Consider the following 17,792-nt stretch of genomic DNA (forward strand, 5'->3'; position numbering starts at 1 on the left):
TCTGTGTAACTTTCAAGTTTAACATACAGATTGTTGGACTTGCTGTGCACATGAATAATGTCATGACCAAGTTTCTTCACTCTGACATGTAAAGATGGCCCCGATTTTGCCTCGTTCCTGAACTCTGAATCATTAACTCATTTATGTTGGTCTAGTGTTGCTGTAGCGCAGTCAAGGCTGGGACCACTGGTGGGTTGCTGGAGATTTTATTGGGGTTGCCAAATAAATTTGCTGAGTTTCTTCTGTATTTTATTTAATAGTTATATATGCAGTTCACCTTAAGGCCACATGAGGCAGCCTGAATGTCCATACTGTTCTGAAAATTGTCGCCCTCTTATAACGTTGAATCCAATATGAAAGGCTATTCTGTTTGTTTAACTGATGAGAGGGAAGAAACAAGCCTGTAATCTCCGTCTAAATGTATATCGTTAAACTGATGAGAGAAAATTAAAGGGATCAGATAGCATGTTAAATGCTTTATTTGGTCTCATTTAAATAGTTAACATCTTTTTATAACATAGGCATAACATAGTTGTGATTTTATCAAATGTGTGTCTCTTCAAAATGGCTAGTTTATACATTCAGGATAATATAAGGTGATGCAGTAGGCAGTAAAAATGGTCAGGAATGTTCATCTACACACACATTTTTTGGGGGCTTTTAGAATTGTTTGGGAAACACTGCTGCAGTGGGTAATTCCTCTGGTCTGGAAAGCAATCAACTCTTTGCCTTTACAAATGGGTCATTAGGGAGCTGTGTCAGACAGATCAGGACATCCTGCAGTCAACAGTTTAATGCTGCTTGTGTTTTAAACCTCCTATTCTTCCTCACTTTCATAAGTCATGTGTTCCCTGTGATTTAACCCTAAAAACATGAGAAACTAACTCATGCAAAGGTGGGAGGTCTAACAATATCGAATGAATTAGTACAGTAAATGTATTTGTTAAAATGTTACTGAGCCAGAATTTAAACTCACCCTGGTGTCTGTCAGCAGTCATCTGGCATTGAACACCCCTTACAGGACTTGCTCATTCATTGTCAGACAACCCAGATGAGAGCATCAGCTAAGTGCCTGAAATGTAAAAAGACTGTCAGAAGTTGAGGAATATGGTATCATTAGCCGCGCTTGTCTTGCCTTTATTCATGTTTTGCTTTGATTGGCTCAAATTTATAATTCTCCACCTTTGGGCCATCCGTTATATATCTGTCTTGTTTCCCTCTCTAATTGGTTCAGATCAATGCATCTTACAGGTAGCATAATCTTTGTATCATCTTTGGAGTTTTGCTCTATTTATGCCATTTAATACCATCTATGTTCATATTTTGCTGTATTGAACAATAAGCGTAATGTAATTCAAGGTTCCTGAATGAATAATTTTTTAAGATAACTCTTCATTTTTCCTCAATGCTTCAATGACAAGTGATGAGGAATGACTCAAGCATTAAACAGCTAAAAACCCTCGCTCCCTCTCTCCCATATAGTTTCTGGAAATTCAAATCCAATATTTTACTGATTGCAGTGATGGGGGCCATTTCTAGATCATGCTTCTGAAATTGCAAAAGAAAAGGAGCAATTAATGCATTTCATTGATGCTCTGGTCCAAGTGCACATGTGTTTTATGGCATTTAGCAAATAATCTAGCTATAATGAGGCCACATCTAGCCTCTGTTGAATGTTGCTTTTGGATGGCTTCTGTATCATTATTCAGGACAAATATGAAAAAGAAAAATCACACCCACAATGTTGTGTTAGGATGTTTCAGGGGAAATATTTGAGTCCTAAAATATGACTGCAAATCTGACAAGTCTCATTGACTTCAAATATGTAAATAATGGTATTTTATATGTTGTTATTGATTGGAACGTGACTTAAATATTGTGTATGTGCATGTGTGTGTATTCAGTGACTATTTCAGTGGAGCTGAACACTGTTGGCAGACCTAACTCTGTGTGTGTGTGTGTGTGTGTGTGTGTGTGTGTGTGTGTGTGTGTGTGTGTGTGTGTGTGTGTGTGTGTATGTTTGTCTGTCTGTGTGTGTGTGTGTGTGTCTCTCTCTCTCTCTCTTTCTTTATTTCTCTCTCTCTCTCTCTCTCTCTTTAGGTCAGCTGTCTATTTCTTGTGTTCCAGAGAGACCAGAAAATTCCTTGAGCCAAATCTCCAAAGACACTGCTCTGCATAGAAAGGTAACTGACTCCTTCCACACACATCCACCCAGCAGGGTGCATCAGTCACTTTAGTGGGATGTTGAGCTTTGGACAACAGGGCAGTTCAGGGGGTCAGCGGCAGTATTTGATCTTTGACCATATGACAAAAACAGACTGAAGTCATGGGCTGAGCGGTGTAAGGTTAACACATTCAACAGCGACCGGTCTGTTAGTCCTCTCATTGAGTTAGTGCAGATCAGTTTGATTCAAGTTCTCCACTTTTTATTGCTGTACATAAGTAAGTTCATAAAAAAAACTGTAAAAAACATTATACAACTTTATACTATTAAAACAAAAATCATGTATCCTTATAGAAATGTATTAATTAAAAGGCAATTAATTAAAATGATGTAAAAATGCATATATATACATAGATGCATATACATACATACATTTATAATATATATATATTTGCATGTTATATATCAATACCTTTTCTATCATCAGGGCTTACAGGGCTTAGAAGATGTCCCTTTCATATTACTCTCTCACACACTTACAGACGCACACCTACACCTACACGCACACGCACACACACACACACGCACACACACACACACACACACACACACACACACACACACACACACACACACACACACACACACACACACACACACACACACACACACACACACACACACTTACTGACGCCTGACTGTCTTTCCACTGAAAACTCCCTGATCACTCTTTGCATAGTTCGTCCCCCTGGTGGCCAACATTGGAACCACATCCTACCTTAATATCTCTCTATATAGTTGCTTTCATTAAGTTAAGTTACTTTTGTTTAAGTCTTTATCTATAATTGTTAAAAAAAGAAAAGAGTGATTAATTGTATATTGTAGGATGTTGCTGAGATAACAGTTTTATTCAAATAAGAGAGAGCATATTTTATTTAAGAATTGTATTAGTCTTCAGAGTAAACTGAGTATCCGTTGTGCTTTCTATTTATACAGTAAGAGGTAAAGTACCTTGATGAAGGGCACATGAGTGTTTATTCTGAAAGGAGGTGAGGTCACTTTACTTTTCTGAGGTTTTTCCAGTTAATCGAGTGATTCAAAGCCAGTCATAAGCCCACTTCTTGAAACCTCCCGTGCAGTGTTGCTTTTTCCTGTTAAGTTGTTATATTCATTGTTTATCAAGGTGTGTACAATATACATCTGTAGTTAATTGTTTATATGTGTATGTTATTATATATTTGAACAGCTTTGTCCAGATAATGTCACAACATCAATCTGGGTTTGTGACCTGAATTCTCATTTAGGAATTCTGAATCAAAGGTATGTTTTGATTTTTCAATTTTTTTTCATTCAATTTTGGAATAAGAAGTCTTGAGCTCAGAATTCTAAGTGAAAGTGGGATGAATGTATGAAATATAAAACACAAGGACCACTGCTCATGTGTACCTCCACCCCCTTGATAGCAAGAAATGGTTAAACCTGGGATGTCATTAAAGCCACATTATGGCACATTTTCCCCTCAAAATAAGTCTCAATAAAGAATCATTACAAGATCATTTGAATTTAAGGAGGTTTTATCTAAAACAATAATAATAATATTCTAAATACTATGGAAGCCTATTTTTGCCAGTAAAACAAAACAAAAAAAGAGATAAAAAGTCATAATTATGAGAAAGAAAGTCGAAATTATTAGATAGAAGATCGAAATTATGAGATAGAAAGTCATAATTATGAGATAGAAAGTCAAAATTATGACATAAGAAAGTCGAAACTATGAGATAGAAAGTTGAAATTATGAGATAGAACATCAAAATCTTGAGATAGAAAGTCATAATTATGAGATAAGAAAGTCAAAATTATGAGAATCTTTTTTTTCACAAGATAACAGAAGAAGAAAAAAGCCAGTCATAATTATGACTTCATATCTCATAATCTTTTTCTTTTACTGGTGAAAATGGGCTTCCATAAAATACAGACTAAAAGATCCGATGACTTTTTCTGCTTCTCTGCCTCGCTGCCTCTTTCACCCGTGGAGGACGGCTACCACACAATGTCCAACTGTCCTGCCTCCTGTGTGATCGAAGCTGACTCTGCTCTCCACCCAGCTTTGTTTTTCTTTGCAGCCGTTGGGTGGTCCGTGTTTCTTGCTCCCTCTCTCTTTCTCTCTATCTCTCTCACTCATTGTCAATTTCACAACGCCTGTTTTTTCTTTGAGCGCTACGGGACCCAGGCATGGCCCGAAACTCAACACCAGAGTATACACAATTAAGTTCACACCAGAGGTTATTGAGTGGAAGTGTGGGCCCATTCCAAAAAGTGTGCGAGTCAGTCAAAGGATAAGAGGGTGTGAGTGTTTATGTGTGGCTGGTTAGTTGGTCAAGGTTAACTAAATGATGGGAGGGGCGGTCCTCTGGTTTCAGCATCGGCCGGCGTGAGAGACGCTGTACTGGTTTGCTGCGGCCATTTAAGACTTTGTCCTGACAGCTGCCCCGTCCACTCACAATCAAATATTAGGTTTTATGGCGTGTGTCGGTTGTTTATAGCTGCGTTTTCAGTCGTCTAATGTACAAAAAAAGAAAGACTGAAAAGGTATAGGTAGAAGCATAATGCTTATATATTCCTATCCTTTAGAAGGTAAAATATTACATTGTTAATGAACAGTCTTGTATTGTGATCTTATCTGAATAAAAGCATTATGCTTTTGCGGCCACCTGATCACTGATCTCTGAGCAATGCAGCGGTACCGTGTTGTGATTTAAAATAGAAATGACATTTGTTCTTAACTCAGGATGGTTCATCAAGACTCTGGGGGACTTAGGGTACTCTAGAGTTTCAGAAATGTACGGTAATGAACTTATTATTTTACTTGGTAATTTTCCCAAATAAGTAATGACAGTAACGCTATTGATGATATGTCTTATTTTATCTTTCAGTAGTATCTGCTTGCGAAGCCCAGGTTATCATAATATATAATTAAAATAATTTATATATTTTTATTTATTACGCCTTTTTTTAATCCAAACTAGAAACATCAACAACAGTTTTTAATAGACCAAATATTTTTCCAAAGCATCCCCAGGCTCTTGTGATCTGTGGCATTGGACATGTTCCTGGTTTTGCCCTGCTGAAATCACCCCAGTTGACCTTTCCAGCCTGTTGAGTGTTTCAGTGTTGGACCTGTTAGCCATAGCTCCCTCTGAGTACCATTCACACGCGATTGGGAGTCCCATGACAGGCCAGCTGGAACCTTCAATCCGCCCTCCCCAAACACACATGCAGACACAAATTCTCCATGGAGCCACTACTGGCCAGCCAGCCTGTCAGTCAATCAATGGGAGGGTTACTGTGTGTGTGTGTGTGTGTGTGTGTGTGTGTGTGTGTGTGTGTGTGTGTGTGTGTGTGTGTGTGTGTGTGTGTGTGTGTGTGTGTGTGTGTGTGTGTGTGTGTGTGTGTGTGTGTGTGTGTGTGTGTGTGTGTGTTGTTGGGGCTTCCTGTTTTGGCCTGCGTGCTTTAGTCCTTCCTGGTAGGAGGACTGCTGGTGTCATGTTGGTCAGCTATGGGACCAGCAGCAAACACACATAAGTTAAGCATGCCTTTCATCTTTTTTCATGTAATTTTGGCAAAAACAATTATATTATATCTGTATCATGTTCTTTCCAGTATATGGAAAGTTCAAAAAATTATATAACAATTTTACTGACTGACTGTTGATTATAATTCTCCCACACCACACTGGAGAGATGTCCGTACAAGCAATACAACACAGTTCTCCACCTGTGGCTAGCATTTCAATCACAAGATGAACGTCTTATTTTTCTGACTTGTAGTAAAAATATAATAATGGTCAGATATATATCATTAGCAAATATCAGCGTTTCCCTAATATTACCAACTGATGTCTGAGATTTTACTGTCATTTTGAAGTAAACATATTCCTGAAAAACACGTGAAAAAGTGAAGTGATCAAAGAAAAGTTTTCTCATTCTCATTTCTGCAGTGGCTGAATATCATCAGGAGTTAGTTTTTAAACTGTCAGCTCTTTATTGGGCTTTGCTATCGTTTGTCTCCCCTCTCTTTCCTCTCCTATCCGGAGCTGAGAGACGGCACTCGGCAGTCTTAACCTCTGTCAGGAGAAGCGATGACTTTAAACCAAGTAAGAGTAGAAGAGCCATGAGTCAGGAGACGTCTGCTATCCAGTGAGATTCACACTTACAATTAAGTTGGCCAGGAAATGACCGAAATAGTGTTTGGCATGCTCCACATGCACCTGGTAGTGTCCACCTACTGGGATCTAGACATGCCGCTGGAAGAGTTACCATTACAACAAGTCCCAACACTTTAAAAGCGTGTGAGCGATTTAATTGAATCGAGGACGACAAACTACATCTTAGTAAATCGAGATATCGCATATAATATATATTATGTTACAAAGAGATTTGGTGTATTATGGTAAAATGACACATTGGGCCTTTCAGATTTTTTCCACTCCTGCTCTCTCACATATTTATGCACATAAACATATGCACAATTAAGTGTTTATATATCTCACACACACACACACACACACACACACACACACACACACACACACACACACACACACACAAATACACACATGCACCGACTCATGCCTCTTCATGAGAGGTGGGTATGTCTTGGGGGTAGCACCAGTCATGTTCCATTAATCCGAAGCAACCAGTGGTGATTGATCAATTAGCCCTGCTTAAAGCTGGGGCTCAGGCTGATCAATAGCACTGATCACCAGCCAAAGGTTTTTCATTAAGACCTGCTGCTCTGCATGAGTGGCTCCATTAGCATAGGCCGAATGGGCTGCAAGGAATGCAAATACTTCAGTGAAAACATACACACACATAGGCCACATAGCTTAGCCCCCATATCCAGTATATATAGAAGGAGAAAGGAATATATAACGTCATCATTATTATAGTGTGTGTCGTATACTACTGAACTTATTTCTATTGGATTACACAGTTATTGTGTCTACCCTTTTTACAGCAAAAGTAATGAGAGTGGTGGAGAGAATGGTTAATTATTTTATTTTGGTATGATCTATAGTTTACTTCTTTAAATGCCCTTTTTAATAAATAACTGAATCCCTTCAAAACAATGTTGGTGCAGAATGTATGCATCCAGCCTATGCATGTTGTTTAGTATATGCTGCTAGATATCTGTCTTCTAATTGATGATGGGTGGTCCTCTGATAAGTTAAAAGCAGCACTCATAAACTCAGAATGTTTCAGAGACACAAACTCTTCCTTTCTACTTGGTTTGCATGTTCTGGATAAGAATGGCCCCCAAAATGATGTACTAAAATATAAACATGTAGTATAGAGTCATATTGCCTCAAATAGTCTTTATGGTACAATAATGAGCATGTCTGGCAGTATTTCCCTTCCAAGCCCACTCATTGTCAATGTGTTTGTGAGTTACCTGAACAACAGCGGATGTTGCTGCACTACAGCGATATTTCTCATCCACGCCCCAATCAAACCCACGGGATCATCCGTAGCCTAAAACAGAAACACATCCACTGACAAACTCACCTTTCTCACCCTTTCTTAACCCTCAGTGGGGTCGAGAGCCATTGTTTCGCTTAAACAATCCTCATTGAATTAGAAACTGGCTGCATGCTTTGTTCAGTGAGGCCGATGCGTACTGCTGTCATGGGTCCTATCGTTAATGTGCCATCACCGGACCTCACATCCTCAGCAGACACAGGCAGCGCTGAGCTTGTTTCCTCCATCTGTAGGTGGCTATGTGAGCACATACGTGGGGGGGGATAGTCAGCATTAAATCGCTCAACAGAGAAGAGAAAATAACCTTTGTGACACGGGGTGTTTTAATCACTAGTTCACCCACCCACATAGTAATTAATTTTTCTATCAGAAAAAGTCCAGCAAAAACTTATTAACCTATCTGTATCTAGTCTAACCAAATCTATGACAGCAAAATATGATAGTAAGGATGATGATGGTAATAATTATATCACTGGATTCTTTATTATCACTTTTTTTTCCTTTTTATCCATAGGAAATATTTTCAAGTGAACTTTTATCCTTTTAAATGTTAATTTGTAGTGTGTTGAATGTGTTCAATCAAATTTCTTAGTGGATATAGAAAGTTGAAACTTCTGCTTGTTTATCCATCATTTATGGTTGAGGTAGCCAATGTTTCTTTCCACTGATGAAGAAAGTGTGTACATGCAAGATTTACCTTTGACGGCCACAAAACAAACAAGTTACAGGGAGTGGAAAAAAAACTAATGAATACTAAAATAATACAATACTACCTTTGTATAGGCTATGATGTAAATGTGTATTGATACGGTTTCTTTAAGGCATTACACTCAAGTTGACAGTAGGTTATGTTTCTAGTGTTTGAATTGGATTGCATTATTTGTATTTGTCCAAAAAATACTGATAAAACCAAGAGAGGTCATTAGAGTTAGAACCAGGTTCAGGGTTGGATACGGCTTAGGGATAGAGAAGGAATGTCTTGAAGAGGAGAAACCCAGAAGTATGGTAACACAAATATGCGTGTGCTTGTAACTATGTGTGTTTTAACGGAAAGGAAGGGAGTTGGTCTCAGAGATACTGAGGCAGACAGGAAGAGATCATCCTGGTGTTACCATGGCTGGGGCTGAGACCTCTGGCTCCCCAGGCCCATACATAGTGCACATGCAGGTTATTACTCAGACACACACACACACACACACACACACACACACACACACACACACACACACAGATGCAAATGGTTGGGAATGTTAGTGTGCACCATGTTACAAACATGAATGTTATGTCTCCCTCCTCTTGGCCTCTCACCTCTGGACTATTTACCTTCTCTGGTTGGTGTCATTTTCATGATCTTAAGATTTAACCTTTTAAACTGCCTCAAGTCTCCACCCCGCCCGCCCAGCTACATTTATAGCAGGAACACAAACACCATTTGTGACCATTTGTACTGATTTACAAAGAGTTTGATGAGCTTGATGAGATTTTTTTTAAGGGATGGCATGGCAGCGGAACGATATTTCTGTGCGCCGTGTGGGGGTGGGTGTGGGATGGATGGACGGATGACACCCGTATCCATCCCCACTGGGGAGAGGAAGTCCCTATCAGAACACAACAGGAAAGAGACGGAGCAAAAACAAGTGCATGTCTTTTTGGACATTAAATCACTTCCTGTAGGGCCCTGGCCCGCCTCCCCCACCATCTACAGCCTCCACCTCTCAGCCCAGTCTAACCACCCTTTTTGGCTGACAGAGAAATTGATCAGGCCTCTTCATCTGTGTGCGTAAAAAGTGTGCATGTTCCTGTGGGTACATCTCTAAGGTATTGCACTGATGAGTGAAATACCTCATCAATAACGGAGAGAAGAGTCTTGAGACCCCGTCTAGAGCAGCTGTATTTAAAAAAAAAAATCTTTTAACAATATGAAGAAAAAAAAACCTTTTCTTCAAAAGTAGAATCTGTTGCTATTCGGCCACAGCATATACTGTATATAATGCTGTGCAGACTGCCAATCTGATTTATCGCTGTGACTTGCAGATGTGATGAGTATCGTAGGATGCAAGTGCCATATAAATCCCTGCACCCCCTGACAGATCACAAGCCCTGAGTCTGGACCTGGTGCTTTGATCTTCATCCAATAACAAAAACAAAGAGGCGGTTTATCTGTCGCTGGTGCAGGAAAAGGCCTTTTTTTATTGGCGACAGGAAAAGACAATGACCACCATTTTCATTCAAAACATAAACACCAGCTTCACTCCTGTCTTGTCATTTTTACACATTTTGTGTGATACTGAATGGCTCATTGCAGACATCAGACATCTTGAGTAAATTGCTTACGTATATTGATAAAGCAGCAGCACACATGTTGCCTCGTCCAGGGCACAGCTGTGAAAAATATGACTTCCTTCCTGTAGGCAAGTTCCTGTTTGCCTGTCTGATTTCAGGTCAGGAGAGGGGGATAGTGGTCGCTACCTCATCCCCTGTTATCCTTCCCCAGAGGTGACCTGATGATGCAGGATGCTGTGGAGCCCAGTGCCATTATGTTAAACAACATAGCTGTCCCTCTACTTCTCTAGTTTTTCATCTTTCTCACTTCTTCTCTCCGCCACTAATAGAAATAATCACAAACACGTCTTATCTTCATTGTCCGCTGTCCCTCCCTTTCAATGCATAGAAAGAGATGTATTGGCAAATATAACCCTTTACTCTTTCTTTCAACATGCCAGAGTAGAAAACATTGGATATCAGCTTCTTTTATCCACAAAACAAAAAAGGAGATTATTTGTGTTTTCTGCTCTCCGCAACACTTAAGAGACCCTACCGCTCTCCCCTAAAATACGTCTCAATTGCACACATATAGATCTTCCTGAGGCACCCTGTGTGTTTCATTTTCCGCTGATTTGCCTAAAAGAGGCAGCAGCCGCTGCTGTGAATGTTTAATTTAAGAGCTCTGTACGATATTTGGTGGTAGGTAGCATGGACGGGTTTGAAGAGGGGGGTCCGATGGTGTGGTTGGGGGAAATGGGAGGGGGGGTTGCACTGATGGACACCACCAGGTCTCCGGGCACAGTCATTAAGATGGCTCCTCGGTTTTGAGATGAGAAAGCGTGCTCGGCACTCTGGGCTCATTGAAGATGCTCCCCTGCCTACTTGGTGCATCTATTATTTATGACTTTTTACAAATTCCAACTGACATTTATATCAGTTGTGGACGTCTGTTCCTGATTTGGCTATACTGGGTGTGTCTGTCCTCCCACCGACACGATGAAAATATTGGTCAGGTACAACTGCTTGGTATTACAAGGCAACAATTATGTTGGGTGCAGGTGCTTAATTACTGAGTGCTGAATTGTTTTTCTTTCTTGAAAGCGGTTTCAGAGTGGATAGGAAATGGTTGAATAATGTTCATATATTAGGTGGTGACTATTAATGTGAGGTTGATCCACAACCCGCAGGTCGGACAAGTTCGGGTCAGCTTGTAACTTACAGAAACTCTCTCACACACACACAAACACACACACACACACACACACACACACACACACACACACACACACACACACACACACACATTGTATGCCCCTCGCACAATTTGGTGTGATCCGTTCTGTAGACTCCACAGTTCAGTTCAACTACTCTCAACAAATCAAGTGTTGCTTTTTTGCTATCCAAATTACCATTTGGTTAATTGTATACTTAATAAATACTTAGTTATTGTTATCTTTAATGCAAAAATACTGAAGAAAATGTGTGATGAAGGTAAAATAGAAGCGTCTCTTTGCTGCCTACCAGCCCAACCTCATTCCACCCTGGCCGAGCCAGTATTGATCCGATCTCTGACCTGTGCTTTGGTGTTCATGCTCAGGCTTCACACAGCCTCACCTCACCTTACATCCCTCACCTCGCATTAGAGTCTGAGCTTCATATGCACTGTGAGGCTCTGGTACACTCCCAGAGAGAGAACTTGTCAAATGCCAGTTAAGATGAGCTCTACCAGAAGACCGCCCACTTGCTGTCAGTGTTGCATTGGATGTTGGAGGTCAATTCAACAATACTGTTCCATCTATTATGTGTTTTTGTTTCCAATAGTTGTATTTGGAAATTGGCAAATGTGTTGTTGTCATTAGAACCATGATTAGACACAGAACATTTGCATTCTTTGTTTTCTCTCTCTCTGGAACATTTTCACCATTTCTGGTGTGAAAAATATAAAAATAGTTACAAAATGGATAACGCATATTATTTAACATAAAAAAAAGAAAAAAATTCCATCCATTTTACAGCTTTATTATGTCCATTCTTTTTTTAAACAAACACACAGTCTCTGATTAGGGGTTTAAATGTTTAACCCAGCAGATAGTGTTTGTTGCTCCCTGGATTGTACCCACTTGTTTTATACCCGGTAATATGGTATTCATAGAATACACATATACACTGTCATTCACTGCTGGGCCATGGTCTTGTGGTGTGGGTTGCAGCTGCCTCAGCAACCAGGACCAGGCCTTTTAATGATATTCAACAGAGGTCCAGCCACAACAAAGCCTGTGCACACACATTGTTCCTGTTAGCGCCCTAACCAGAAATCAAATGTGAACAATATTGATTTAATAGAGGTGAAAATTTGTGATTCAGTGGAGTGGATCCAGGTCTTGTCAGGTACAGGTTGATCAACACCAGCTCGACAAACGTAGAACTCCAGGTGCTGAGAGACAGTCCCTGTTACACTTAACTTCTGGCCTCTCTATGGCAGAGCCACAGCTCCAAACAGATGCTGACGTTATGTTCCCAAAAGGTCTTTCCTGGGGCTCAGGCTCTCCTTTTTCACCGCTATGTTTAAGTCTGTGATGTTCATTTATAGGAGCCTCTATTACAGTGTTATTGCTGCCTCTGGCAAAGGACCTAGCATCTCAAGAGTCCTCAGTAGCTCACAGAAACTGTTGCTGTCCCAAAGGAGGGACAGCAGACTAAATAATCAGTTTCCCATCACAGTGACAATCCGAGAACAGCTGTTTGCATCTGAAGGCCTGCCAGCAGTTGTCTGTGACGCTTTGAAACAGGGAAGATGAAAGGAATGTTTCTAACTGCTTGATTCAGTCCTCTAAAGGGTTTTGATATTGATCTCACCAACAGACCTGCAGATGTATGAGAGACACATGCACAGATACTTACATCCATCTGTGGACACACACATGTATACATTAGCAGAGACACACATTGACACACACTTAATTGAGGCTGAATCTTTTGCTTTTGTCATAGGTATGGAATGCGGTGCTTTCAAGGATATACATTAGATTTTTGATGCAGATGTACTTCTTTATTTGTTTTGCAGCATTTCTGTGGCACTTTGCAGAAGAAAACAACTAAAACTCTTATGATTGCATACAAACACTGATTTTAAAGCCAGTTTGGGAGTAAAGCCAGGCCACTGAAAACTCTTACATTAAGGCCAGTCTGTAAGTAGTGTGTTTTCACATACTGTGCATTACCTCCTCAGGCATCTGGTTGAAATTGCAAAGGGCCTTGATGGAAATCCTTCAGTCTTTAGTAAAAGCAGTGTTGGCCAAATCATTTGCTGGCTTTGTTTGCCTCTCAGCTCAATAATGTTTGCACAAAAGGCATCATTACGTATGTATCTGTACTCTCACTTCAATGTATTTCTGTAGATAAATAGCTAGATAGATCCTTATATCTGAGTAGTTGTAATGGAGAGTGGAGCAGGTGGACCAAAACGTAGGAGACAACTGGCGATAGTAACTTGGAGAAATAACTTTAATTCAAGGCTCGGTGCGGGCGAGGCCGAACTCCGACGAGAGTATGAATTACAGGTGAAGAGATGGGCAGAGAAGCTCAGGTGAAGGGAATAAGGTGATGTGTGTGCTTGTTGGTGGTCGAAAGGCCAGTTCATGCTGTATGTACATTTCAATTTGATTAAAAGTGAGAACACACAGACCTAATCTTGAAAAACTGAATGTGTCTGAAGATATTCAAAAGTCTGTGTCTGTGTGCGTGTGTGTGTGTGTGTGTCTGTCTACACTGTGTTAATGGCATTGTTGGGACAAAAATCTGCTCACACCATATCTTATGGGTAATTACCTGACATCTGGGGAGAGAAATCTGGTCTCCACAACATTAAACATTTATTTAGAGTTTATACTCAGCTTTAGGTATAAGACTAGAATTAAAAGGAAATGTTGTGGTTGGGCATGTAGCAACCTTCAGTTATAAAAAAAATCAATTCAATGTTTTCATAAAGAAACCGATTCAGTCTATTCGCAGGTCCTGAAACTTTTTACTTTTGTTGTTCCAAACAATTGGTATTAGGCCACAGATTGATATTTACATTTTGCTATTGCTTGCTTTTTTCTGTTCAAGCATCTGTCACAAAAGCTTTATTTTGGAGTGCAAGACAGTCTGATACAGTTGTATAATAGCCTGCAGTCTGTTCCGGGAAGAGGTAATAATAAAAGTAATGTGTGTTTCCTCAGTAATAACAGCAGTTCCAGAAGTAGAACTGTATAATTAATAAGGGTGTAAGCAAAACTACCAGCTCAAAACCATCAGAAACGGTTACTTATCCTGGCGATTCTGTTGCGGGGGTTTTGATGGCCACTGTTCAAATGTTAAAGTTCAACAATAAGTAAAAGAAACTCTCCGGGTTACTTGAAAAAGAAAATATGTAACAATAACCATAAAATGTAATGGGAGAGAGTGACTCAATCATTCACACTGCAATGCTCTGTCATCAGATCCTCAGCAAATGAAACATCTGGTGTGAGAAAATATCACCACACTTGAGAATTGTCAATTAATGTTTTTGCTTCATCAATATTTAATTAATAGTTCACATGCAAATATTTGAAGCAGACAGTGGCTCATATTGCACAACAAGTATTGCTACAATGTTGGATGTAACATGAACTGTGATACATTAAAATGCAGATCCCACTATTTTGATTGCATTAAGACTTTCTTTTGCTCAGATTTTCTACATAAACATTTTTTGGAAAATGTATTATAGAAAATATAGTGTATCCCGGGATTGTGCAGCAGATGAACGGTGTTGTGACATTCAGGTCGTCATGGTATTACAGACGCTCCTCTTTCTTTGATGTTCCCGTAGAGCTCTTTTTTTTTTGACACTGTCGGAGCAAAGATCAAGATTCCATGTGCAGTCAAGCATTCACCTTCGCCACTTGGCTGAGGTCTGGTAAGATTAATTCTTTGTGTCATCGGGCTACAGTGTGTGCCAGGTTCATCTTCCCTACAATGGAGCCAAACAAACAGAGGAGGAAAGTGTGTGCCTGAAAGTGTGTGTGTGTGTGTGTGTGTGTGTGTGTGTGTGTGTGTGTGTGTTTTTAAAAGACATTGGCGCAACCGTTTTAACAGGGCGACTCTGTTTGAATTAGATGTTCTAACCCCCCGCTTGCTAAATGGATTTCTGAAGTGGCTGTAGTTGGAGGCTTTCAATCGGATGCAACCTTGAGTCCTTTTTTATGTGAGCTGTGTAGGATTTAAGTGCTGGTATAACATGAGCACGACTGAATGAACGCTCCTCATTTTTTGAAATTGAAAAATCTCCAAAGGCTCTCCCCATTGTGCAGGCAATTAATGGAATGCTGGCAGCGAGGTTCAGGTGCTTAAAAGTTGTATTTTTTCTCTCTCTCTCTCTCTCTCTTTTTAACGACTAATAAAGGATAATCATCGTGGAAAAAAAAACATCATAATGCTGTAGGCTTTCTCTTTATGCACAATGATGTATAATGCATGCTTTGAAATGAAACGGCAGCGGCCTTCGAACCATTCCATCTCCAAACCTTAGTGTATTTGCTTTGCATGCCACAGTGAGGCTTTTGCATTACAATAGTGAGTGTTCCCATTAACAATGCTAGCCTATTAATTTGATCTTTACATTTTTAAAGTTTGTCCATCAGGCCGCCAAACAATGGCTCCCCCAGTTGCTGTTTGGTATAAATGATTAGAAAGTTGACTAATTGCCACTCTGAAAAGTTGTGCTGTTTCTCTCCAGCTTCTTTGTTCTTCACATGTGAGCCTCCCCCAGTCTTACCCCTCAAAAACGGATGAATACACCATTTTATTCATCAATAAATGTTTTCTAGGTGCGATTATTTCATTTCAGACAACCATTAAGTATGGTGAAATACACCATTAAGTATGGTGAAACACAAGGCACAATCTAAATAAAATGCCAGTTACAATACATTTTACATCAGTGCTTGCTTTATGAACTCAGGACCAACACTCTGATATCAAATCAAAATAACTGCCATTGCTCTCATATTTGTTTTGTGTAATGATTTATGATGAAAGACAGTAACTAAAAATACTGTTGTCCCGACTTCCCAGAACTGAACTACAGTTCCAGTAATAACTCATGGTCACTCAATAATGAACAATAGGAAGATGGTCAGTACTTGCATAACTGCATACAAATTGAGTTTTCTCAGCAAAGGCAGTGCTTGTTTTGGTGGTGTGCTTTTATGCGATTTAATGTGATGACATAGAATGACACAAAGACGTGCAGAATCAGGTACTTTTTGTTTATACATTAAGATTGAATTTACAGTAAGTGTGTTGTTGTGTTCAAACATTATATTCTATTATAAAGTCACTGGTTGATGTGGTTATCCTGATTTGATTATTCCACCAGTTTTGCCACCATGTGGCGCTGGGTGGGTTCATTTCATATCAACTGGTTATTCTTTTCTCAGGCCTCCTGAGCCTCCGGTCCTGCCAACCACTGGACTGAAACCCATTCAGCCTATTCTAGTGTTCAGTTGCACCTTCTCTTCAATCTTGGAACACTTCCAAATGCTTTTGTTTTTTCTTGTGCCCTCAATCTCTTTCTCTTTGACTGTGCTTTGACAATGCAGGGAAACATACAAGCACATCTCGGTAAACACGAGTGATGTGGTTCCAGAGTTTAAAAGCTTCACACACAACACTGGCAGACACATCTAGGGGCTGTTTGTGTGACGGAAAGGAAAACTTGCTCAGAAACTGACAGCACTGCATCTCTGTGTGTGTGTGTGTGTGTGTGTGTGTGTGTGTGTGTGTGTGTGTGTGTGTGTGTGTGTGTGTGTGTGTGTGAAGAAGAAAACCCACTGTGTGTGTGTGTGTGTGTTTATGTTGCTGTTGGCAAATTATTCATTTGTGTTTTATTTTTTTTCTTGCTCTCTGTGTGGTTATCTTTTGAGTTGGTCGGTTTGGAGCTGATGTCCACCTTCGGGGATGCGCATAGCATGCATTTCTGAGTATTTTCACCTGAGGCTGCACTTGTTAGAGTCCGTGGATAAATGTATATACATTATTTATACAAATTCAGGCCGAGTGAAAGCAGGTTTAACACATTTACAGACAGGAGGCCAGGCACTGCAAGCCAAGCTCCAAGTGAGGATTGCTACGCTGTGCGCCGGGGATCGAGCTGGCCTCTTGCTCGGCTGTGACCAGCATCCTTAATGCTGCACGAGAACACTATCATCGACACCTCAGCAATCAAATACTCCCTCATATCATTTGCTTCATGAGGAAAAATAGAATAGATGTCAAAAGTTGTGTTTGTTATTACACATACAAGAGACATTCAAACATTTACAGAAACAATTTCAGCAGTTTCTGCTCCACTGTGATTCTTTCAGATCGGGACCTTACATCCCAGTGTTATTACACAAACTATTTAACACCTAGTATATTCAAAAGAACAACATTTTAACTTCAACATGGATGTATTGGATTAAATTATAAAACATTAGAAGACATGAATATATCTGATTGAGGCAAGGTAGCAGCAGGTTGCATCAGGAATCAGGAATACGGCTTTGTGGTGCTGTAATTTCACATTTGATCAGTCAGTCGTGTTTAATGTCTTGTGAAATATAGAATTCAAAGAAATTATGAAAATCATTCTTCATTTGTTTTCACAGGACTATTTTTCCCAAAAACTGTACCTGATGAAGAAAAAAAAAGTGAAGGTCTTTAGATCATTCATTAACTTTGTGTCAAAAATCACTTCATGATGGCAGATGCATGTTTCAGTAAATACATGGAGGTTTAATTTGTATTAACACCAACAT

General features: G+C 39.8%; 1 protein-coding gene across 1 annotated transcript in view; it reads left to right on the forward strand.

Moving 5' to 3' along the window:
* The window catches only part of LOC306739579 (adhesion G protein-coupled receptor D2), a gene marked incomplete at its 5' end in the record, with an annotated part of 82,672 nt that overhangs the window by 63,575 nt on the left and 1,305 nt on the right, over positions 1 to 17,792 (forward strand). The window contains one exon of the mRNA XM_079221600.1: positions 2,101 to 2,183. Within this exon, the coding sequence (XP_079077726.1) occupies positions 2,101 to 2,183 (83 nt within the window). The remainder of the gene's footprint in view (positions 1 to 2,100; positions 2,184 to 17,792) is intronic.

The sequence above is a fragment of the Taurulus bubalis genome, assembly GCF_910589615.1.
Source record: "Taurulus bubalis genome assembly, chromosome: 7".
NCBI classification, from domain to species: domain Eukaryota; kingdom Metazoa; phylum Chordata; class Actinopteri; order Perciformes; family Cottidae; genus Taurulus; species Taurulus bubalis.